Genomic DNA, 18,547 nt, shown 5'->3' with positions numbered 1-18,547 from the left:
CCTGATTTTTCTTGTTCTCTTCTCACATGGTTGCTGGCTTTCTTTAGGGATAGACTTGGATTCTCTTCTCTATTTTTTTGCATATCTATTACTGGTTTTTATTTTTCTTTACTATTAAGTTTGTATATAACATCTTATGCATATAGCAGTGTATATTAAGTTGATGGTCCTTTAGGCTGAACCTGTTCTTTACTCCTCTCCACCCCCCACCCCACAACACTAAGTTTTAGGTATACGGTGTCATACCTTACATCCTTTTATTTTGTGAATCCCTTGACTGATTTTTATAGCTATACTTAATTTTACTGCTTTTGTGCTTCCTATTTTTTTACTCCTACTTATGGTCTTTCTTCCACTCAAACAGTCCCTTTGAATATTTCTCACAGGGCTGGTTTAGTGGTGATGAATTCCTTTAACTTTTCTTTGGGAAACTCTCTCTCCTTTTTCTGAATAATAGGCTTGCTGGATAGAGTATTCTTGATTGCAGATTTTTTTTTCTTTCAGCATGTTGAATATATCATGCCACTTTCTTCTTGACTATATAGTTTCTGCTGAAAAATTAGCTGATATCCTTATGGGGTTTTCTCTTGTGTTTTCTTTTCTCCTGAAGCTTTTAAAACCATAGTTTGCAGTTTTAATTACTATGTGTCTTGGTATGGACCTCATTGGATTGATTTTTTGGGGGGGCTCCCTGTGCCTCTTGGATCTGGATTTCTGGTTCCTTCCCCATATTTGGGAAGTGTTCAGTTATTATTTCTTCAAATAAAATTTCTCCCCACTTTTCTGTCTCTTTTCTTTCTGGGATTCCTATAATATGAATGTTATTATGCTTGGTGGTATCTTTTATTATTACTATTTTTTTTCTCTCTCTCCTTTTCAGCTTGATTTTTTTCCATCACTCTATCCTCCAGGTTGCTGATCTGTTCTTTTGATTCCGCTAGCCTACTATTTCTTCCTTCTAGTTTATTTTTAATTTCACTTACTGAGTGCCTCTTCTCTGGTTGGTTCCTTTTTTTTATGTTTTCTCTTTCTTAATGCTTTCACTGAGGTCTTTCACTCTTGTCTGAAATCCAGTGAGTATCTTTATGACCAATACTTTAAATTCTCAATCAGTCATATTACTTACCGGTTTCATTTTAGGTCTCTTCCTATGTCCTGTTCTTTCATTTGGGACATATTCCTCTTCCTTCTCATTTTGTCTAGTTCTGTTTCTTTGTATTATGAAAGTCAGCTACATCTCCTTCACTTGAAAGTAATGGGCTTTTGAAGAAGAGGTCCTATAGTGCTCTGCAGTGCAGTGTCCCCTGTTCACCAGAAACTGGCATTTCAGGGGTGTCTCCTATATGCATTATATAGGGCCTACAGTTATGGCTAAGTGACATTTGCCTTCAGTCCAGTTATCTGCAGTGGCTCACTTTGCCTGTTGTAGGCAGGATTTGGTTCCAGTTTGTTAGTGAGCCAGTCTTCGGTTTCCTCAGGTTTGAGTTGAGTCAGACCAGGCATTTGCCATAGAGGCAGTAGCATAGAACTGCTGGGTGCTTTCCCTGTGTTTTGCCCTGATGAGCTTTCACTGGTGGTTGGGTCCTGCAGCCAGACTAGATGGACTGGCGTATATGTGTGTTTATCTTCCCCTCTCCCCGGGGTAGTGGTCACTTTGGAGTGGTACTGGTCTCTGTCAGGGCTGCTTGTATACTGCCAGGCTTGTGGCATCACTTTGTATTGTCTTTTGCCAAGGGCATATTGGAGGGGGCAGGTACACAGGAGAATGCAGGGTAGGGCATGGTGCCAGCAAGAGCCACTTAAGTTCACTGGACTGAGATCAAGGCAAGCTGGGTTTTAGGGTGCAGGTTTGCAGAAGCATGGGGACAGAGCGAGGGGTGTTAGCAAGTTATATGGAGAATGTTGTGGTCATGCTGGTTCCGGTGTCTAAGCTGGGGGTGAGGGGAGGGGAAATGGTACAGACGAACTCCTTTGTTCCTGGAGAAGTCTGTCATTGATTCCTGCCCCTCTAACTCATCTCAAGCACATACTCTGAGATGATATATATGTATGTATACCAAGTGTTTTTCAAACTGGTGTTTCTATTGCTGTATCTCCACAGTGCTGTTTGTTGTACTCATCTTTAAGGACTTGGACTGTACTCTCCCATTTCTCCCACAGAGCCCTCTGAGTTTTAATGTTCCAAGTGTTAAAGACCTGCTGATTATAAGAACTTAATGAGATTCTGCCTCTCTGGTTTTGAAAGCCAAATATTGTGGTTCATCTTCCTGGTGCCTAGGGTGTCTGTTTCTTTCCCCTGCCCATGCTCAGCATTCCTCCCTCCCACAGACAGTCCCACAGAGAGTCCAGTGGGTCTGTTTAGTTCCCCACCATCTCTCGGCCCTTTCTACCCTACTGTGGCCTCTTCTCTATATTTAGCTGAGTAGAGTCTGTTCTGCCAGTCTTTGAGGTTATTTTCTGGGTTATTTACACTGATGTGTATGTTATCTATTTGTATCCATGTGGCAAGGTGAGCTTAGGATCCTCCTACTCTGCCTTCTTCCAGATATAATCCCTGTACTGGAAAATCTTATTTTTTATTTTTTAAAGATTTATTTATTCACTTGAGAAAGAGAGTGTGCGAGTGTGTGCACATGTGTGCGCATGAGTGCGGGGGGGGGGGGCACAGGGAGAGAGAGACTCTCAAGCAGACTCAGGGAGCACAGAGCCTGACTCAGGGCTCGATCCCATGACCCTGAGATCATGACCTGAGCTGAAACCCAAGAGTTGGACACTCAACCAACCGAGCCACCCAGGCACCCCTGTACTGGAAAATTTTAAACTACATATATTTCTATTGGGTTGCACGGATCTAGATCATGATAGAACTCATTTAAGAAGAGTGGTCACAGTCAGTTAATTTTTTGAGAAAGGAAAGACAAAGGTATGTCAGAAGGTTCCCAGCAAATACTGTGCCATTCTTATGGCATCATCTTTCTTTGCCTCTTATTAATGATTTGTATATTTGGTTTATTTTTCATATGAGACCATAAATATCTTTTTTTACATGACTGGTTTACTTAGTTTTATATTCCTTGCAAATTCTCATACTCTGTGTTAGAGTTGACCCTTGAACAACACAGGTTTGAACTGTTGGGTCCACTTATAATAAGTCAGCTTTTTCAAATATAATACAGTACTGTAAATATATTTTCTCTTCATTACAATTCTCTCAGGAACGTTTTCTCTTCTCTAGCCTACTTTATTACAAGAATATAGTATATAATACATATAACAGAAAATACATGTTAATCGACTGCTAATGTTACTGGTTAAGGCCTCCAGTCAACAATTAGTAGTTTTTTCAGGGAGTCAGAAGTTATACATGGACTTTTGACTATGCAGGTGTCAGCACCCCTAATCCCCATGTTGTTCAGCGGTCAACTGTATATGTACATTAAATTGAAATCATTGGTAAGCATTCTCTTTTAATTTGGTCTTAGATGATTAATGAGTTTAGTTTATCTTTTATCATATTTTCATATTTTTCATAATTAGATAAAATTACATGAAGACCTTGGAATCTTAATTTGATCTATTACTGTATCAAAAAATACTGTTTTCCTTCCAAAATGTGGTTGACATCTAGACACAAACTAAATCAAATATTTTTTTTAGGATATAAAGATCAAGAATGCAGACTCTTGGAAAAGTTTAGGCAAACCAGTCAAAACATCTGGTGTACTGAAATCCTCAGATGAGCTCTTCAACCAATTTAGAAAAGCAGCAATAGAAAAAGAAATAAAAGCTCGAACACAGGAACTAATACGGAAACATCTGGAACAGAATACAAAGGAACCAAAAATATTTCAAGAAAATCAGAGGTCTGTAATTTACTGGATTAGAGGCTGGGAGATAGTCTTTTTTTTTTTTTTTCATTTATCAATTTCCTTTTATTTATTATTTTATTTTTAAAGATTTTTATTTATTTATTTGAGAGAGAGAACGCGCACATAAGAACAGGTTGAGGGGCATAGGGAGAAGCAGACTCCCCGCTGAGCAGGGAGCCCAGTACAGGGCTCGATCCCAGGATCCTGGGATCATGACCTAAGCTGAAGGCAGACGCTTAACTGACTGAGCCAGGCACCCTTCAACTTCCTTTTATTTATTCAAATATTCATTCATGTCTGCTTGCATTGATTATGTGTAGCAATCTCCATTCCCTATGGTAGACATGTAATTTTAAATATATTTCTTTTTTGTCAAGTGATCATGATTTAGCCATTTAGTAGAACACAAAGCCAATTACGATTGCAAAAAGTACATTTTTATTGATTTTTTTAACTGACAAGTAACATCTACTTTGAAGAGGATAGAAATTATCAAGTGATTAAGCTATTAAAGATACTAATATAACTAAATCATAATGATATCATTATTTTCCAAAAATGTCTTGTTTCCATTCTGTGTGAAAGAATATAGTAGTACACCTTGGTTAGTTTCCATAACCTTCTCTTTGTTAATATAGATTGCCTTTGCAAAATTTGACATAACATATGAAAAAGGGGATCCAAAACATTGCTTTATATTTGTAATTTAACATATCTTTGTCATGAAAACTTTTAAGGAACTTGAAACCTACTTTGAGCTATACTGTTTCTTTAAGGGAACTTGGCTTCACTCAAGAATCTTTTTCAAATAAGACGCAAAACCAGTACCTTGGAGAAGAACAGAAAGAACATCAGCAGTCTTCGGAAGCTCAAGATAAATACAAACTCTGGCTTCTCAAAGACCGTAATTTAGCAAGGGAGAAAGAACAAGAGCGGAGGAGGAGAGAAGCAGTAAGTAAATATTAGTTTACTAAATCTAAGGAAAGATTTAACAGCAGTATCTTCTACAGGTTCAAAGATACATTCAGGGTAGTTTTCATTGACTGGATTTACATTTTTAGTGAGGATTGAATTCTAAAATCAGAGCCTAAAATAAATATTTTATAGTTAGAGACACAGAGTGTAATCATAATGTATGGTCATGGAGCTACTAGACTATGTAGGTTCAAATCCTAGTTCTGCCATTTACTAGACTTTTGGGCTTGGGCAATTTATTTACCCTCTCTGTGCCTCAATTTCCTTGTCTATAAAGTGGGAATAATAATACCTGTTGTGAAGATGGAATGAATTTACATGTAGTAATAAACACAAAGGAACATTATTGGCACATAAGTAGAGTGGTTTATCACGTACTGTTATTAACTCTTGAAAAAATCCATGAACTATTGATAACTTGTGGCCAAAAGTTATGCCATCTATCCCAGATTGGTGTTTTAGTTGAACACTAGATAAAGAAGTTGACTTGTATTATAAGTCAATTATATCTTAAATTGGAAAGGAAAAAAAACTGACATGTTTAAGAGTCTTGATATACAGAAAATAATGTTTAAAAACTAGAATTGATTCTTTCATCCATGGATTATTTAGAAGTATATTAGTTTCCAAATATTTGGGAATTTTCTGGCTAGTAATTTCTGTTAGTGATTTCTAATTGAATTCCACTGTAGTAAAAAATATATAACATCTTAAATTCATTAAGACTTTTTTTAATGGTCCACATTATGGTCTACATTGGTAAATATTCTGTGTGCACATGAGAAGAATGTGTATTCTGCTGTTGAGTAGAGTATTAAACAGGCCAAGTTGGTTGATAGTGTTGTTCAAGACTCCTGTCTATATTCTTGCTGATGTTCTGCCTGCTTATTCTATCAAATATTGAGAGGCGGCATTGCCATCTATGATTATATAGTTGTAGATTTGTCTTTTTATCCTTGTAATTCTGTCAGTTTTATTTAATCTATTTTGGAAAGTGTACTGTTAGATACCTAAACATTTAGGATTTTTACGTCCTCTTGATTAATCCCCTTTTCATTACAAAATGATCTTCTTGATTCTTGATGATATTATTTACTCTGAAATTTACTCGGAAACATATCCATTTCACCTTTTGTATGACTTATATTGGCATGGTGTAAAAAATGTTTTCCTCCTTTTACTTTTAACCTATCTGCATTTTGATATTTAAAGTGAGTTTCATGTAGGCAACATGTAGTGAGGTCTTCCTTTTTTTGTTTTTTTAAATCCAATCTCTGCCTGTTATACAAGTCTTTAGACTAACTACATTCAGTATTGATAGGTTGAGTTTAAGTGCAACATCTTATTTCTTTTCTGTTTGTTCTTGTTAGTTCTTTTTTTCCTACATTCTTCTAATCATGTATTTTTATGATTCTATTTTATTTGCTTAATTGGCTTATTATCAGTGACACTTTGTTATTTGATGGTTGCTTTAGGTTTTGTAGTATATACTTTAGCTTAACACAGTGTTCCTGTGAGTAATGCAATACCACTTTGCATTTGGTAGAATAACCTTACAGCGGTGTACTTCCATTTCTCCCCTCCCAGCTTATATGCTCATGTTTAAGTAGTCAAATTATCTTTTTAAAAATTTTAGGGGCACCTGGGTGGCTCAGTTGGTTAAACATCTGCCTTCAGGTCATGATCCCAAGGTCCTGGGATCGAGCCCCGCATTAGGCACCCTGCTCAGTGGGGAGTCTGCTTCTCCCTCTCCCTCTGCCCTTACCCCCTACTTGTGCTCTCACTCCCCCCACCCTCAAATAAATAAAATCTTTTTTAAAAAGTTCTAAATAAATTCACGTTTTATATTTACCTCTGTAGTTACCATTTCAGGTACTCCTCATTCATTTAGATCCAGATTTCCAAATGGTATTAATTTTCCTTTCTCCTAAGGGACTTTTAACATTTCTTGTAGTGTGGGTCAGTTGGTGATGAATTTTTTCAGCTTTTGTATATCTGAAAATAACTTAATTTGGCCTTTCTGTTTCAGTAATATACTTTATCTTTTATTTTTTTCCCTTTAAATTTTTTTATTGTTATGTTAACCACCATACATTACATCATTAGTTTTTGATGTAGTGTTCCATGATTCATTGTTTGTGCATAACACCCAGTGCTCCATGCAGAACGTGCCCTCTTTAATACCCACCACCAAGCTAACCCATCCCCCCAACCCCCTCCCCTCTAGAACCCTCAGTTTGTTTTTCAGAGTCCATAGTCTCTCATGGTTCGTCTCCCCGTCCAATTTCCCCCCCTTCATTCTTCCCCTCCTGCTATCTTCTTCTTTTTTTTTTCTTAACATATATTGTATTATTTGTTTCAGAGGTACAGATCTGTGATTCAACAGTCTTGCAAAATTCACAGAGCTCACCATAGCACATACCCTCCCCAATGTCTATCACCCAGCCACCCCATCCCTCCCACCACCCCACCACTCCAGCAACCCTCAGTTTGTTTCCTGAGATTAAGAATTCCTCATTATCAGTGAGGTCTTTCTCTGATTTATTTCACTCAGCATAACACCCTCCAGTTCCATCCACGTTTTTGCAAATGGCAAGATCTCATTCCTTTTGATGGCTGCATAATATTCCATTGTAAATATATACCACAACTTCTTTATCCATTCATCTGTCAGTGGACATCTTGGCTCTTTCCACAGTTTGGCTATTGTGGACATTGCTACTATAAACATTGGGGTGCATGTACCCCTTCGGATCCCGACATTTGTATCTTTGGGGTAAATACCCAGTAGTGCAATTGCTGGATTGTATGGTAGCTCTATTTTCAACTGTTTGAGGAACCTCCATACTATTTTCCAGAGTGGTTGCACCAGCTTACCTTCCCACCAAAAGTGTAGGAGGGTTCCCCTTTCTCCGCATCCCCGCCAACATCTGTCGTTTCCTGACTTGTTAATTTTAGCCATTCTGGCTGGTGTGAGGTGGTATCTCATTGAGGTTTTGATGTGGGTTTCCCTGATGCCGAGCGATGTTGAGCACTTTTTCATGTGTCTGTTGGCCATTTGGATGTCTTCTTTGGAAAAATGTCTGTTCATGTCTTCTGCCCATTTCTAATTGGATTATATGTTCTTTGGGTGTTGAGTTTGTTAAGTTCTTTATAGACTTTGGATACTAGCCCTTTATCTGATATGTCATTTGCAAGTATCTTCTCCCATTCTGTCAGTTGTCTTTTGGTTTTGTTGACTGTTTCTTTGGCTGTGCAAAAGCTTTTTATCTTGATGAAATCCCAATAGTTCATTTTTGCCCTTGCTTCCCTTTTCTTTGGCAATGTTTCTAGGAAGAAATTGCTGTGGCTGAGGTCGAAGAGGTTGCTGCCTGTGTTCTCCTTTAGGATTTTGATGGACTCCTGTCTCACGTTTAGGTCTTTCAACCATTTGGAGTCTATTTTTGTGTGTGGTGGAAGGAAATGGTCCAGTTTCATTCTTCTGCATGTGGCTGTCCAATTTTCCCAACACCATTTGTTGAAGAGACTGTCTCTTTCCATTGGCCATTCTTTCCTGCTTTGTCAAAGATTAGTTGACCACAGAGTTGAGGGTCCATTTCTGGGCTCTCTATTCTGTTCCATTGATCTATGTGTCTGTTTTTGTGCCAGTACCATACTGTCTTGATGATGACAGCTTTGTAATAGAGCTGGAAGTCCGGAATTGTGATGCCACCAGCTTTGCTTTTCTTTTTCAACATTTCTCTGGCTATTCGGGGTCTTTTCTGGTTCCATACAAATTTTAGGATTATTTGTTCCATTTCTTTGAAAAGAGTGGGTGGTATTTTGATGGGGATTGCATTGAATGTGTAGATTGCTCCAGGTAGCATTGACATCTTCACAATCTTTGTTCTTCCAATCCATGAGCGTGGAACATTTTTCCATTTCTTTGTGTCTTCTTCAATTTCTTTCATGAGTATTCTATAGTTTTCTGAGTACAGATTCTTTGCCTCTTTGGTTAGATTTCCTCCTAGGTATCTTATGGTTTTGGGTGTAATTGCAAATGGGATCGACTCCTTAATTTCTCTTTCTTCTGTCTTCTTGTTGGTGTATAGGAATGCCACTGATTTCTGTGCATTGATTTTATATCCTGCCACTTTACTGAATTCCTGTATGAGTTCTAGCAGTTTGGGGGTGGAGTCTTTTGGGTTTTCCACATAAAGTATCATAATCATCTGCAAAGAGTGAGAGTTTGACCTCTTCTTTGCCGATTTGGATGCCTTTGATTTCTTTTTGTTGTCTGATTGCTGTGGCTAGGACTTCTAATACTATGTTGAATAGCAGTGGTGAGAGTGGACATCCCTGCCGTGTTCCTGACCTCAGGGGGAAAGCTCTGTTTTTCCCCACTGAGAACGATATTCGCTGTAGGTTTTTCATAGATGGTTTTTATGATACTGAGGTATGTACCCTCTGGCCCTATACTCTGAAGAGTTTTGATCAAGAAAGGATGCTGTACTTTGGCAAATGCTTTTTCTGCATCTATTGAGAGGATCATATGATTCTTGTTCTTTCTTTTGTTTATTATATCACGTTGATTGATTTGTGGATATTGAACCAACCTTGCAGCCCAGGGATAAATCCCACTTGGTCGTGGTGAATAATCCTTTTAATGTACTGTTGGATCCTATTGGCTAGTATTTTGGTGAGAATTTTTGAATCCATGTTCATCAAGGATACTGGTCTGTAATTCTTCTTTTTGATGGGGTCTTTGTCTGCTTTTGGGATGAAGGTAATGGTGGCCTCATAAAATGGGTTTGGAAGTTTTTCTTCCATTTCTATTTTTTGGAACAGTTTCAGAAGAATAGGTATTAATTCTTCTTTAAATGTCTGATAGAATTCCCCTGGGAAGCCATCTGGCCCTGGGCTTTTGTTTGTTGGGAGAGTTTTGATGACTGCTTCAATTTCCTTAGTGGTTATAGGTCTGTTCAGGTTTTCTATTTCTTCCTGGTTCAATTTTGGTAGTTGATACATCTCTAGGAATGCAACCATTTCTTCCAGGTTATCTAATCTGCTGGCGTATAGTTGCTCATATTATGTTCTTATAATTGTTTGTATTTCTTTGGTGTTGGTTGTGGACTCTCCTCTTTCATTCATGATTTTGTTGATTTGGGTCATTTCTCTTTTCTTTTTGATAAGTCTGGCCAGGGGTTTATCAATCTTGTTAATTCTTTCAAAGAACCAGCTCCTAGTTTCGTTGATCTGTTCTACTGTTCTTTGGGTTTGTATTGATTTCTGCTCTGATCTTTATTATTTCTCTTCTCCTGCTGGGTTTAGGCTTTATTTGCTGTTTTTTCTCTAGCTCCTTTAGGTGTAGGGTTAGGTTGTGTATTGAGACCTTTCTTGTTTCTTGAGAAAGGCTTGTATTGCTATATACTTTCCTCTTAGGACTGCCTTTGCTGCATCCCAAAGATTTTGAACAGCTGTGTTTTCATTTTCTTTGGTTTCCATGAATTTTTTTAATTCTTCTTTAATTTCCTGGTTGACCCATTCATTCTTTAGTAGGGTGCTCTTTAGCCTCCATGTATTTGAGTTCTTTCTGACTTTCCTCTTGTGATTGAGTTCTAGTTTCAAAGCATTGTGGTCTGAAAATATGCAGGGAATGATCCCAGTCTTTTGATACTGGTTGAGACCTAATTTGTGACCTAGGATGTGATCAATTCTGGAGAATGTTCCATGGGCACTAAAGAAGAATGTGTATTCTGTTGCTTTGGGATGGAATGTTCTGAATATGTCTGTGAAGTCATTTGGTCCAGTGTGTCATTTAAAGTCTTTCTTTCCTTGTTGCTCTTTTGCTTAGATGATCTGTCCACTTCAGTGAGGGGGGTGTTAAAGTCCCCCACTATTATTGTATTGTTGTCAATGTGTTTCTTTGCTTTTGTTATTAATTGCCTTATATAATTGGCTGCTCCCATGTTAGGGGCATAGATATTTACAGTTGTTAGGTCTTCTTGTTGGATAGACCCTTTAAGTAGCATATAGTGTCCCTCCTCATCTCTTATTACAGTCTTTGGTTTAAAATCTAATTTGTCTGATATAAGGATTGCCACCCCAGCTTTACTTTTGGTGTCCATTAGCATGGTAAATGGTTTTCCACCCCCTCACTTTCAATCTGGGGGTGTCTTTGGGTCTAAAATGAGTCTCTTGCAGACAGCATATTGATGGGTCTTGTTTTTTAATCCAATCTGATAGCCTGTGTCTTTTGATTGGGGCATTTAGCCCATTTACATTCAGGGTAAGTGTTGAAAAATATGAATTTAGTGCCATTGTATTGCCTGTAAGGTGACTGTTACTGTATATTATCTGTGTTCCTTTCTGGTCTATGCTGCTTTTGGCTCTCTCTTTGCTTAGAGGACCCCTTTCAATATTTCTTGTAGGGCTGGTTTTGTGTTTGCAAATTCCTTTAGTTTTTGTTTGTCCTGGAAGCTTTTTATCTCTCCTTCTATTTTCAATGACAGCCTAGCTGGATATAGTATTCTTGGCTGCATATTTTTCTCATTTAGTGCTCTGAATATATCATGCCAGTCCTTTCTGGCCTGCCAGGTCTCTGTGGATAGGTCTGTTGCCAATCTAATATTTCTACCATTATAGGTTACATATCTCCTCCCGAGCTGCTTTCAGGATTTTCTCTTTGTCTCTGAGACTTGTAAGTTTTAGTTTTAGATGTCGGGGTGTTGACCTATTTTTATTGATTTTGAGAGAGGTTCTCGGTGCCTCCTCGATTTTGATGCCTGTTTCCTTCCCCACATTAGGGAAGTTCTCTGTTTTAATTTGCTCCAATATACCTTCAGCCCCCCTCTCTCTTTCTTCTTCTTCTGGGATCCCAGTTATTCTGACGTTGTTTCGTCTTATGGTATCGCTTATCTCTCGAATTCTGCCCTCGTGATCCAGTAGTTGTTTTATCTCTCTTTTTCTCAGCTTCTTTATTTTCCATCATTTGGTCTTCTATATTGCTGATTCTCTCTTCTGCCTCATTTATCCTAGCAGTTAGTGCCCCCATTTTTTATTGCATCTCATTAATATCCTTTTTGATTTCGACTTGGTTAGATTTTAGATCTTTTATATCTCCAGAAAGGGTTTCTCTAATAACTTCCATGCTTTTTTCAAGCCCAGCTAGTATCTTTAAAATCATGATTCTGAACTCTAGGTCTGACATCATACTAATGTCCGTATTGAGTAGGTCCCTGGCAGACAGTACTACCTCTTGTTTTTTTTGTTGAGGTGATTTTTTTCCTTTTTGTCATTTTGTCCAGAGGAGAATAGATGAATGAGAGAACAAAATGCTAACAGGGTTAACAGTGTCCCCAGAAAATATACTCTGAACAAATCAGAAAGGACCTGAAACCAGGGGAAAAGAAAGGGAAAGAAAAAGAAAAAAGAAAAAAGAAAAACAAAAACAGAACAAAACAAAAAAAACAGAACATGATCAAATATGATCAGGCTGGTGCATAGATCAGTGCCACACACTAGATTTTGGGTGTATTTTGGTCTGCTAGAAGAAAGTGCCTCCCAAAATTTTAAAGAAAGACTCATATATGTACAAAATAAGGGTTGATATGATGAAGGGATGGAATATGACTGTAAAGATGAAAATTATAAAAAATTTTATAAAAGGATTTGATAAGAAGTTGTTTGAAAAAAGAAGAGGATTTCAAAAAAAAGAAAAAAAGAAAGGGGGAGAGTATGTGATCAGGCAGGAGACTAGAACAAAGCCATACTCTAGAAATTTAGGGTATATATTGATCTGTTAGAAGAAACTATATCTCAAAACTTTAAAGAGAGAACAGCTTATATATACATATATATATGCCAAAAATAAGGGTAACTACTATGAAGGGATAGAATATGACTCTAAAAATGAAAAATAAAAATGTTTTTTTTAAAAAAGGGATTAAGATGGTTGAAAAAGGGAAAAATAAAAATAAAAAGACAGTTAAAAAAATTAACTTTGAAAGACTAAAGAATCATGGTAAAAAAGCCATGAATTCTATGTGCAGTATTCCCCTAGCACTGGAGTTCTGCCGTTCTCATTGATTGGTAAACTTGGTCTTGGCTGGCTGTTCGTGCTGATCTTCTGGGGGAGGGGCCTGTTGCCGTGGTTCCCAAATGTCTTTGTCAGAGGCAGAATTGCCCGGCCCTTGTCGGTCCAGGCTAAGTAATCTGCTCGGGTTTGCTCTCGGGAGCTTTTGTTCCCTCCAAGCTTTCAGTTCAGCTTTGGAGGACGAGAGTGAAAATGGCGGCCTCCCAATCTCTGCCCTGGAGGAGCCAAGAACTCGGGTCCCCGCTCCTCAGTGCACCCCCAGAGAAAAGCAGTCAATCACTCCCGCCTCCCCGTCTCCAGCCGCATTCCATGCTCACCCGGCCTGTGACCAAGCGTTACTATCTCTGGCACCCGACTTGGTGTGGAGTCTCCAAACCCAGCAGATCCCTGCAGTGTGCTCCTGCGCCGCTCCTCCCGGGGGAGAAAGGGGAATCTCCCCGGATCTGCCGTTTGTTGGGTCCCTGCTGGAAGAGCAGTGGCCCAACTGTGCCGTGGATCACACTTTATGGCAACCCCGAGCTGAGAGCCTGCACCTCCATTCCGTCTCTGCAGCCGGCTTTCCCGCTCTCATACCCAGGAGCTCTGCCACACTCAGGCACCCCTGGTCTTTTTGTGACCCCGAGGGTCCTGAGACCACACTGTCTTGCGAGGGTTCCACCCCCCACTTAGTCACTGGAGCAACGTCCTTCAGCGGAGCCGATTTCTAAAAGTTCCGATTTTGTGCTCCGCGGCTCTATCACTTGCCAGAAGCGGCCAATGGAGGCCCCCTCCCCCACCATCTATCCTCCCGAATATCGCCTCGGATTCACTTCTCCACACGTCCTACCTTCCAGAAAGTGGTCGCTTTTCTGTTCAGAGAGTTGCTATTTTCTTCGATCTCCTGTTGAGTTCGTAGGTGTTCAGAATGGTTTAATCCCTATTCACCTGAATTCCTGAGACCAGACGAAATCCAGGTCTGCTACTCCTCCGGCCCCCTACACTTTATCTTTTAGAGCATTTTAGATTCACAGCAAAATTGAGCCCAAAATACGAAGAATTCCGACATACTCCTCCCTTGCTCCCATCAACACATAACCTTCTACACTATCAGCATCCCGCGATCCATGAACCAATATTGACAGCACGTTGACACATCACTGTCAACCTTAGTTTCTATCAAGCAAAATCCATAGTTTACTTTAGGGTTCACTCTTTGTGTTGTGCTTTTTATGGGTTTGACAAATATGTAATGACAAAGATCAACCATTACAATACCATCAGAATAATTTCCCTTTTAAGTCCCCTGTATACCTCCTATTCATCCCTTCCAACCACTCATCTGTTTATTATCTCCATAGTTTTGCCTTTTCCAGAATGTCATATAGTTGGAATCATACAATATATAGCTGTTTCAGATTGGTTTCTTTCACTTTAGTAATATGCATTTAAGGTTCCTCTATGTCTTTTTGTAGTTTGATAGCTCATTTCTTTTTGGCTGAATAAATACTCCCAGTATGTGGATGTATGACTCTTTATCCATTCACCTATTGATAGACATCTTGGTTGCTTCCAGCTTACAGCAATTACAGTAAACTGCTATAAACACTTGTGTGCAGGTTTTTGTGTTTTAAACTTGCCTTTATTTGTTTAAATATACTTTTTGCTGGATATAGAATTCTAGATTTTTAGTGTTTTTTCTTTCAGTACTTTAAAGATGTTTCTTCACTAGCTTCTTGCTTTATTTCCAGTGAGAAATTTGGTATCTTTGTTTTGTATAAAACATGCCTTTCGTCTGGCTGCTTTTAAGTTTTATTCATCACTGGGGTTTTTTTGTCTGTTGTTTTTGTACTTTTTTGGGCTTATTGGAGATGTGTGTTTATAGTTTCCATCAAGCTTGGAAAATTTTTGGCCATTATTTCTTCATATTTTTTCTTTTTCCTCTTTTCCTCCTTTGAGCAATCACTTATTAGGTCACTTGAAGTTGTCCCACACTGATGCTCTTTTAATTTAACCAATTATTTTTTCTCAGGGTGCCTGGGTGACTCAGTTGGTTAGGTGTCCAACTCGTGATTTTGGCTAGGGTCATGATCTCACAGATTGTGGGATCAGGCCCTGTGTTGGGCTTCTGCAATCATCAGGGAGTCTGCTTGGGATTGTCTTTCTCCTTCTGCTCCCTCTGCTCACTCATGCTCGCTCTCTCAAATAAATAAAATAATAAAACAATTTTTTCTTTTCATTTTGCTTCAATTTACTAATCTTCAATGTCTAATCTGCTGTTAATTCCATCCAGTGTATTTTTCATCTAAGACATTGTAGCTGTCGTCTTTAAAAGTTCAATTTGAGTTTTTAAAAATATTTTTTGTATTTCTATTAAGCTTTTGAAAAAATGAAATACAACTATAACCTATTTCAATGGGCTTCTCTGCTAATTCTGAGATCTCTGTCGGCTCCAGGTTGGTTTCAGTTGATTGATTGGTCTCTTTATGGAAATGTTTTTCTGCTTCTTTATATGGTAATCATTGATGCCAGATGTTGAGTTTTACCTTGTTGGGTGCTGGATATTTTTGTGATCCTGGGAAAAATGTAGGAATTCATGGGACATTCAGGAACATAGTTTGAGAAGAAAAAAGCCATTGACTTTGGCTGTATATTGATTATAATACAAATGAATTACTAAGGAATAATGTACAAAAGTTTTGTCAGCTTCTTATTTTGTAATACTAAGGTAGAAATAAACTGCATTTGGCAGTGTTGTAACATGTGGTAGAGTTTACAACAATGTGGTCTTACAGAACTTTCTAAAGGTTTAAATAACTAAACTTAAACAATTTAACTTTTTAATGTATTTTTTGTATTTTTTTAGGAGCTCATAATTTTTCATTAGTACTTAGCTAGAAGTATTTTCTCTAGTGACTTAGGAATTTTTCCTGTTGGTTCTCACAAGGGAGGGCCTCACTTCAGGCACCCATAAGTGATTTCTCAGCAACTTACTTGCTACCTAACAACCCAGTGAGGTAACCCAATATAATTTCTTAACATCCTAAGCACTTTTCTGGAACTTGTCTAGACCTGGAATCCACCGAAATGTAACTAACACTGTATCTAGCAGCTTTGATAACAAACAACCTGATCTTGGATCTGCCTACTATCATTTTTGACAGCACAAACTCTTATGTTGCTGCTAATTTACAGATCTATACTCGAAAAAGATATAATAACTTGACATCTAGCAGAGCTTCCATGAATTCACCTCATGCCAGTTCCCTTGACCACGTGTTCAATCCTAAATTTGAGTGGTTGAGGTGTATATATTAGGTTATGATGGTAACTGCAAGGAGTGTTAGTTATGTAAATCATGGTATCAAAGGTTAGTTGGTGTAGAGAATAACAATTCCATATCAGTAATTATCCCACACATGCAGATTTTAGTCAAGATGGAAGATGGTCTGAAATAAAGTACTTTTAAAATAAAAACAAGTTTCATTACATATTATTAGGATTTGCAGTATGTCTGGATACTTACAGGAATATATCACATGATATTTACTTGAGGACAGTGTATCCAACTCTCATATTGGAGGGTTAAAATAGAACTTTGGGGAACTCTCTGGGCTAGACATTTGGCATTTTTAAAGATTTACTTATTTTAGCAAGGCGGGGGGGCAGAGGGAGAAGGAGAGGGAATTCCAAGCCAACTCCACACTCAGCGCAGAACCCAAAGTAGGGCTCAATCTCACAACCCTGAGATCATGACCTGAGGCTAAACCAAGAGTCGAAGGCTTAACCAACTGCGCACCACTGAGGTACCGCAAAAAACATTTTAAAAAATTATAGTTGGTGTCATTTTGGATGCCATCACATGAACATTTAAAGAAGGTTTCAGAATATAAGAAACATTTATTTCCTTTGCCTTATTTATTTATTTTAGATTTTATTTATCTGAGAGGGTAAGAGAGAGTGAGCAGGGGTGCGGGAGGGGCAGAGAGAGAGGGAGAGGGAGAAGCAGACTCCTCACCGAGCAGGGAGCCCGACTTGGGGCTTGATCCCAGGACCCTGAGATCATGACCTGAGCCGAAGGCAGACACTTAACCAACTGAGACACCCAGGCACCCCTATTTCCTTTGTCTTAATTAGACTTTTGTTTACTTTAGCTTATTTTTAATGCCTTTTTTGCATTTAAGAACAATGTTGTACTGAGTGTTATACATGCAATTTGGTTTGATTTTCATAAATACCTATATATAAAATAAACTTGGTTAAATAATTTGCCCTAGGTTACACAATAAGTGGCAGAATCCAGGAAAGCCTGTAGCTTTAATGTTACATATTATAGTTTCCTCAAATAGAGATACTGGACCATTCAGAAAATAATTTTATGTGTCTAGTGTTATGTTGGTTGTAGATAAATGAAACAATATAATCTCAGTTCATGTCCGTATTAATATTCTGTCAATGCTGAGTTTTCTCTCTTATTTGGAGAAGTTAAACTTGTTCTTAGTGTTCTTGTAAGTTTTAAGTTTTATTTATCACATGAACAATAATTTAACAAAAATCAGTATTTGAAGAGAAATAGAAAATTACATAAACTCATTATGTTAACTAAATTGTGTTCATGTTATATAATCTGTTTTAAATGTTGTGATCATTTTTTATAGTTCTAATGAAGGCATAAATTTTTTTAAAGTAACACTCAATTTTTTTTCCTTCTTTCTACAGATGGCTGGTACCATTGATATGACTCTTCAAAGTGACATTATGACAATGTTTGAAAACAACTTTGATTAAAACTTACTAAATTAACCATCAACTTAAAATGAATGATATAAAAGATTAAAATGCATATGGTAAAATGATTGCTTTCAAACACCAAGATGCCAATCTAATATTGTATTTTGACTGCTCTAAAATGATTAAACAATTTTCACATATATTTTTAATAGCTATATGTTCATTTTCTAAATGGTATAATTTACAGGAAATTTCATAATTTTGGATCCCTAAAAATTGAAAAAATTCCCAGATGCTATTCATTTTATAAATAATTGTCTGCTATATGTATTATAGGCCCTGTCTAAGCAGTGAAAATCCAAAAGAGATAGCCCCTTCTTGTTTAAAAATGAAGTATATATAAAAGTGTATCAAAAACAGCCCCTGTTGAGTTTTTAACTTTTAAAACAAAGACCTCTCTGCCTTAAAATATTTAGAATCTCTAACAAATAATACTTTTTTTGTCAGGTTATGTAAGATTTTCTGCTGAATCTGTATGCAAAATTTATATTGAAATTTAGTTTAAAGAGAATGTTACCTATGGTTTGGTTGATGTTAAATTTGAGCAAAATAATAGTAAATATTATGATGTAAGTTTCTATAGGAACTTATATAATTCTTATATGCATATGTGATAGCATTGAATGTTTACATTTTTACTTAACTATGTAGTCTTTAAATCTGTAAATTATTTTTGTTTCATCATTCTCAAGTTGCAATTATGTATAAATCATGTGTATCCACTTCATATATTTTAACATTTTGGACTCTTGAAGTGTAACATGATTCAGGCCCCTTTATAATACCATCTAAAGTAAAAATTCAAAGTGAGTGTGTATTATAGAGAGAGAAAAGGTTTTCTTGACTTCATTTGTTTTTATAA

General features: G+C 37.5%; 1 protein-coding gene across 2 annotated transcripts in view; it reads left to right on the top strand.

The window, feature by feature from the left end:
• BRDT (bromodomain testis associated) overlaps positions 1–17,682 on the top strand; it is a 67,547-nt gene extending 49,865 nt beyond the window's left edge. For both annotated transcript variants that reach the window (XM_088022941.1, XM_028087644.1), the window contains 3 exons: positions 3,658–3,863; positions 4,646–4,820; positions 17,614–17,682. In XM_088022941.1, coding sequence (XP_087879067.1) covers positions 3,658–3,863; positions 4,646–4,820; positions 17,614–17,682 — 450 coding nt within the window. The remainder of the gene's footprint in view (positions 1–3,657; positions 3,864–4,645; positions 4,821–17,613) is intronic.
• Positions 17,683–18,547: the final 865 nt, after the last annotated feature.

This window comes from Eumetopias jubatus, unplaced genomic scaffold (genome assembly GCF_037043125.1).
Source record: "Eumetopias jubatus isolate StellerSeaLion01/CBP00866 unplaced genomic scaffold, mEumJub1_p1.0 scaffold_4, whole genome shotgun sequence".
NCBI lineage: Eukaryota > Metazoa > Chordata > Mammalia > Carnivora > Otariidae > Eumetopias > Eumetopias jubatus.
Note: the sequence above shows the minus strand (reverse complement) of the source record. Positions and strands in the feature narration are given on the sequence as shown.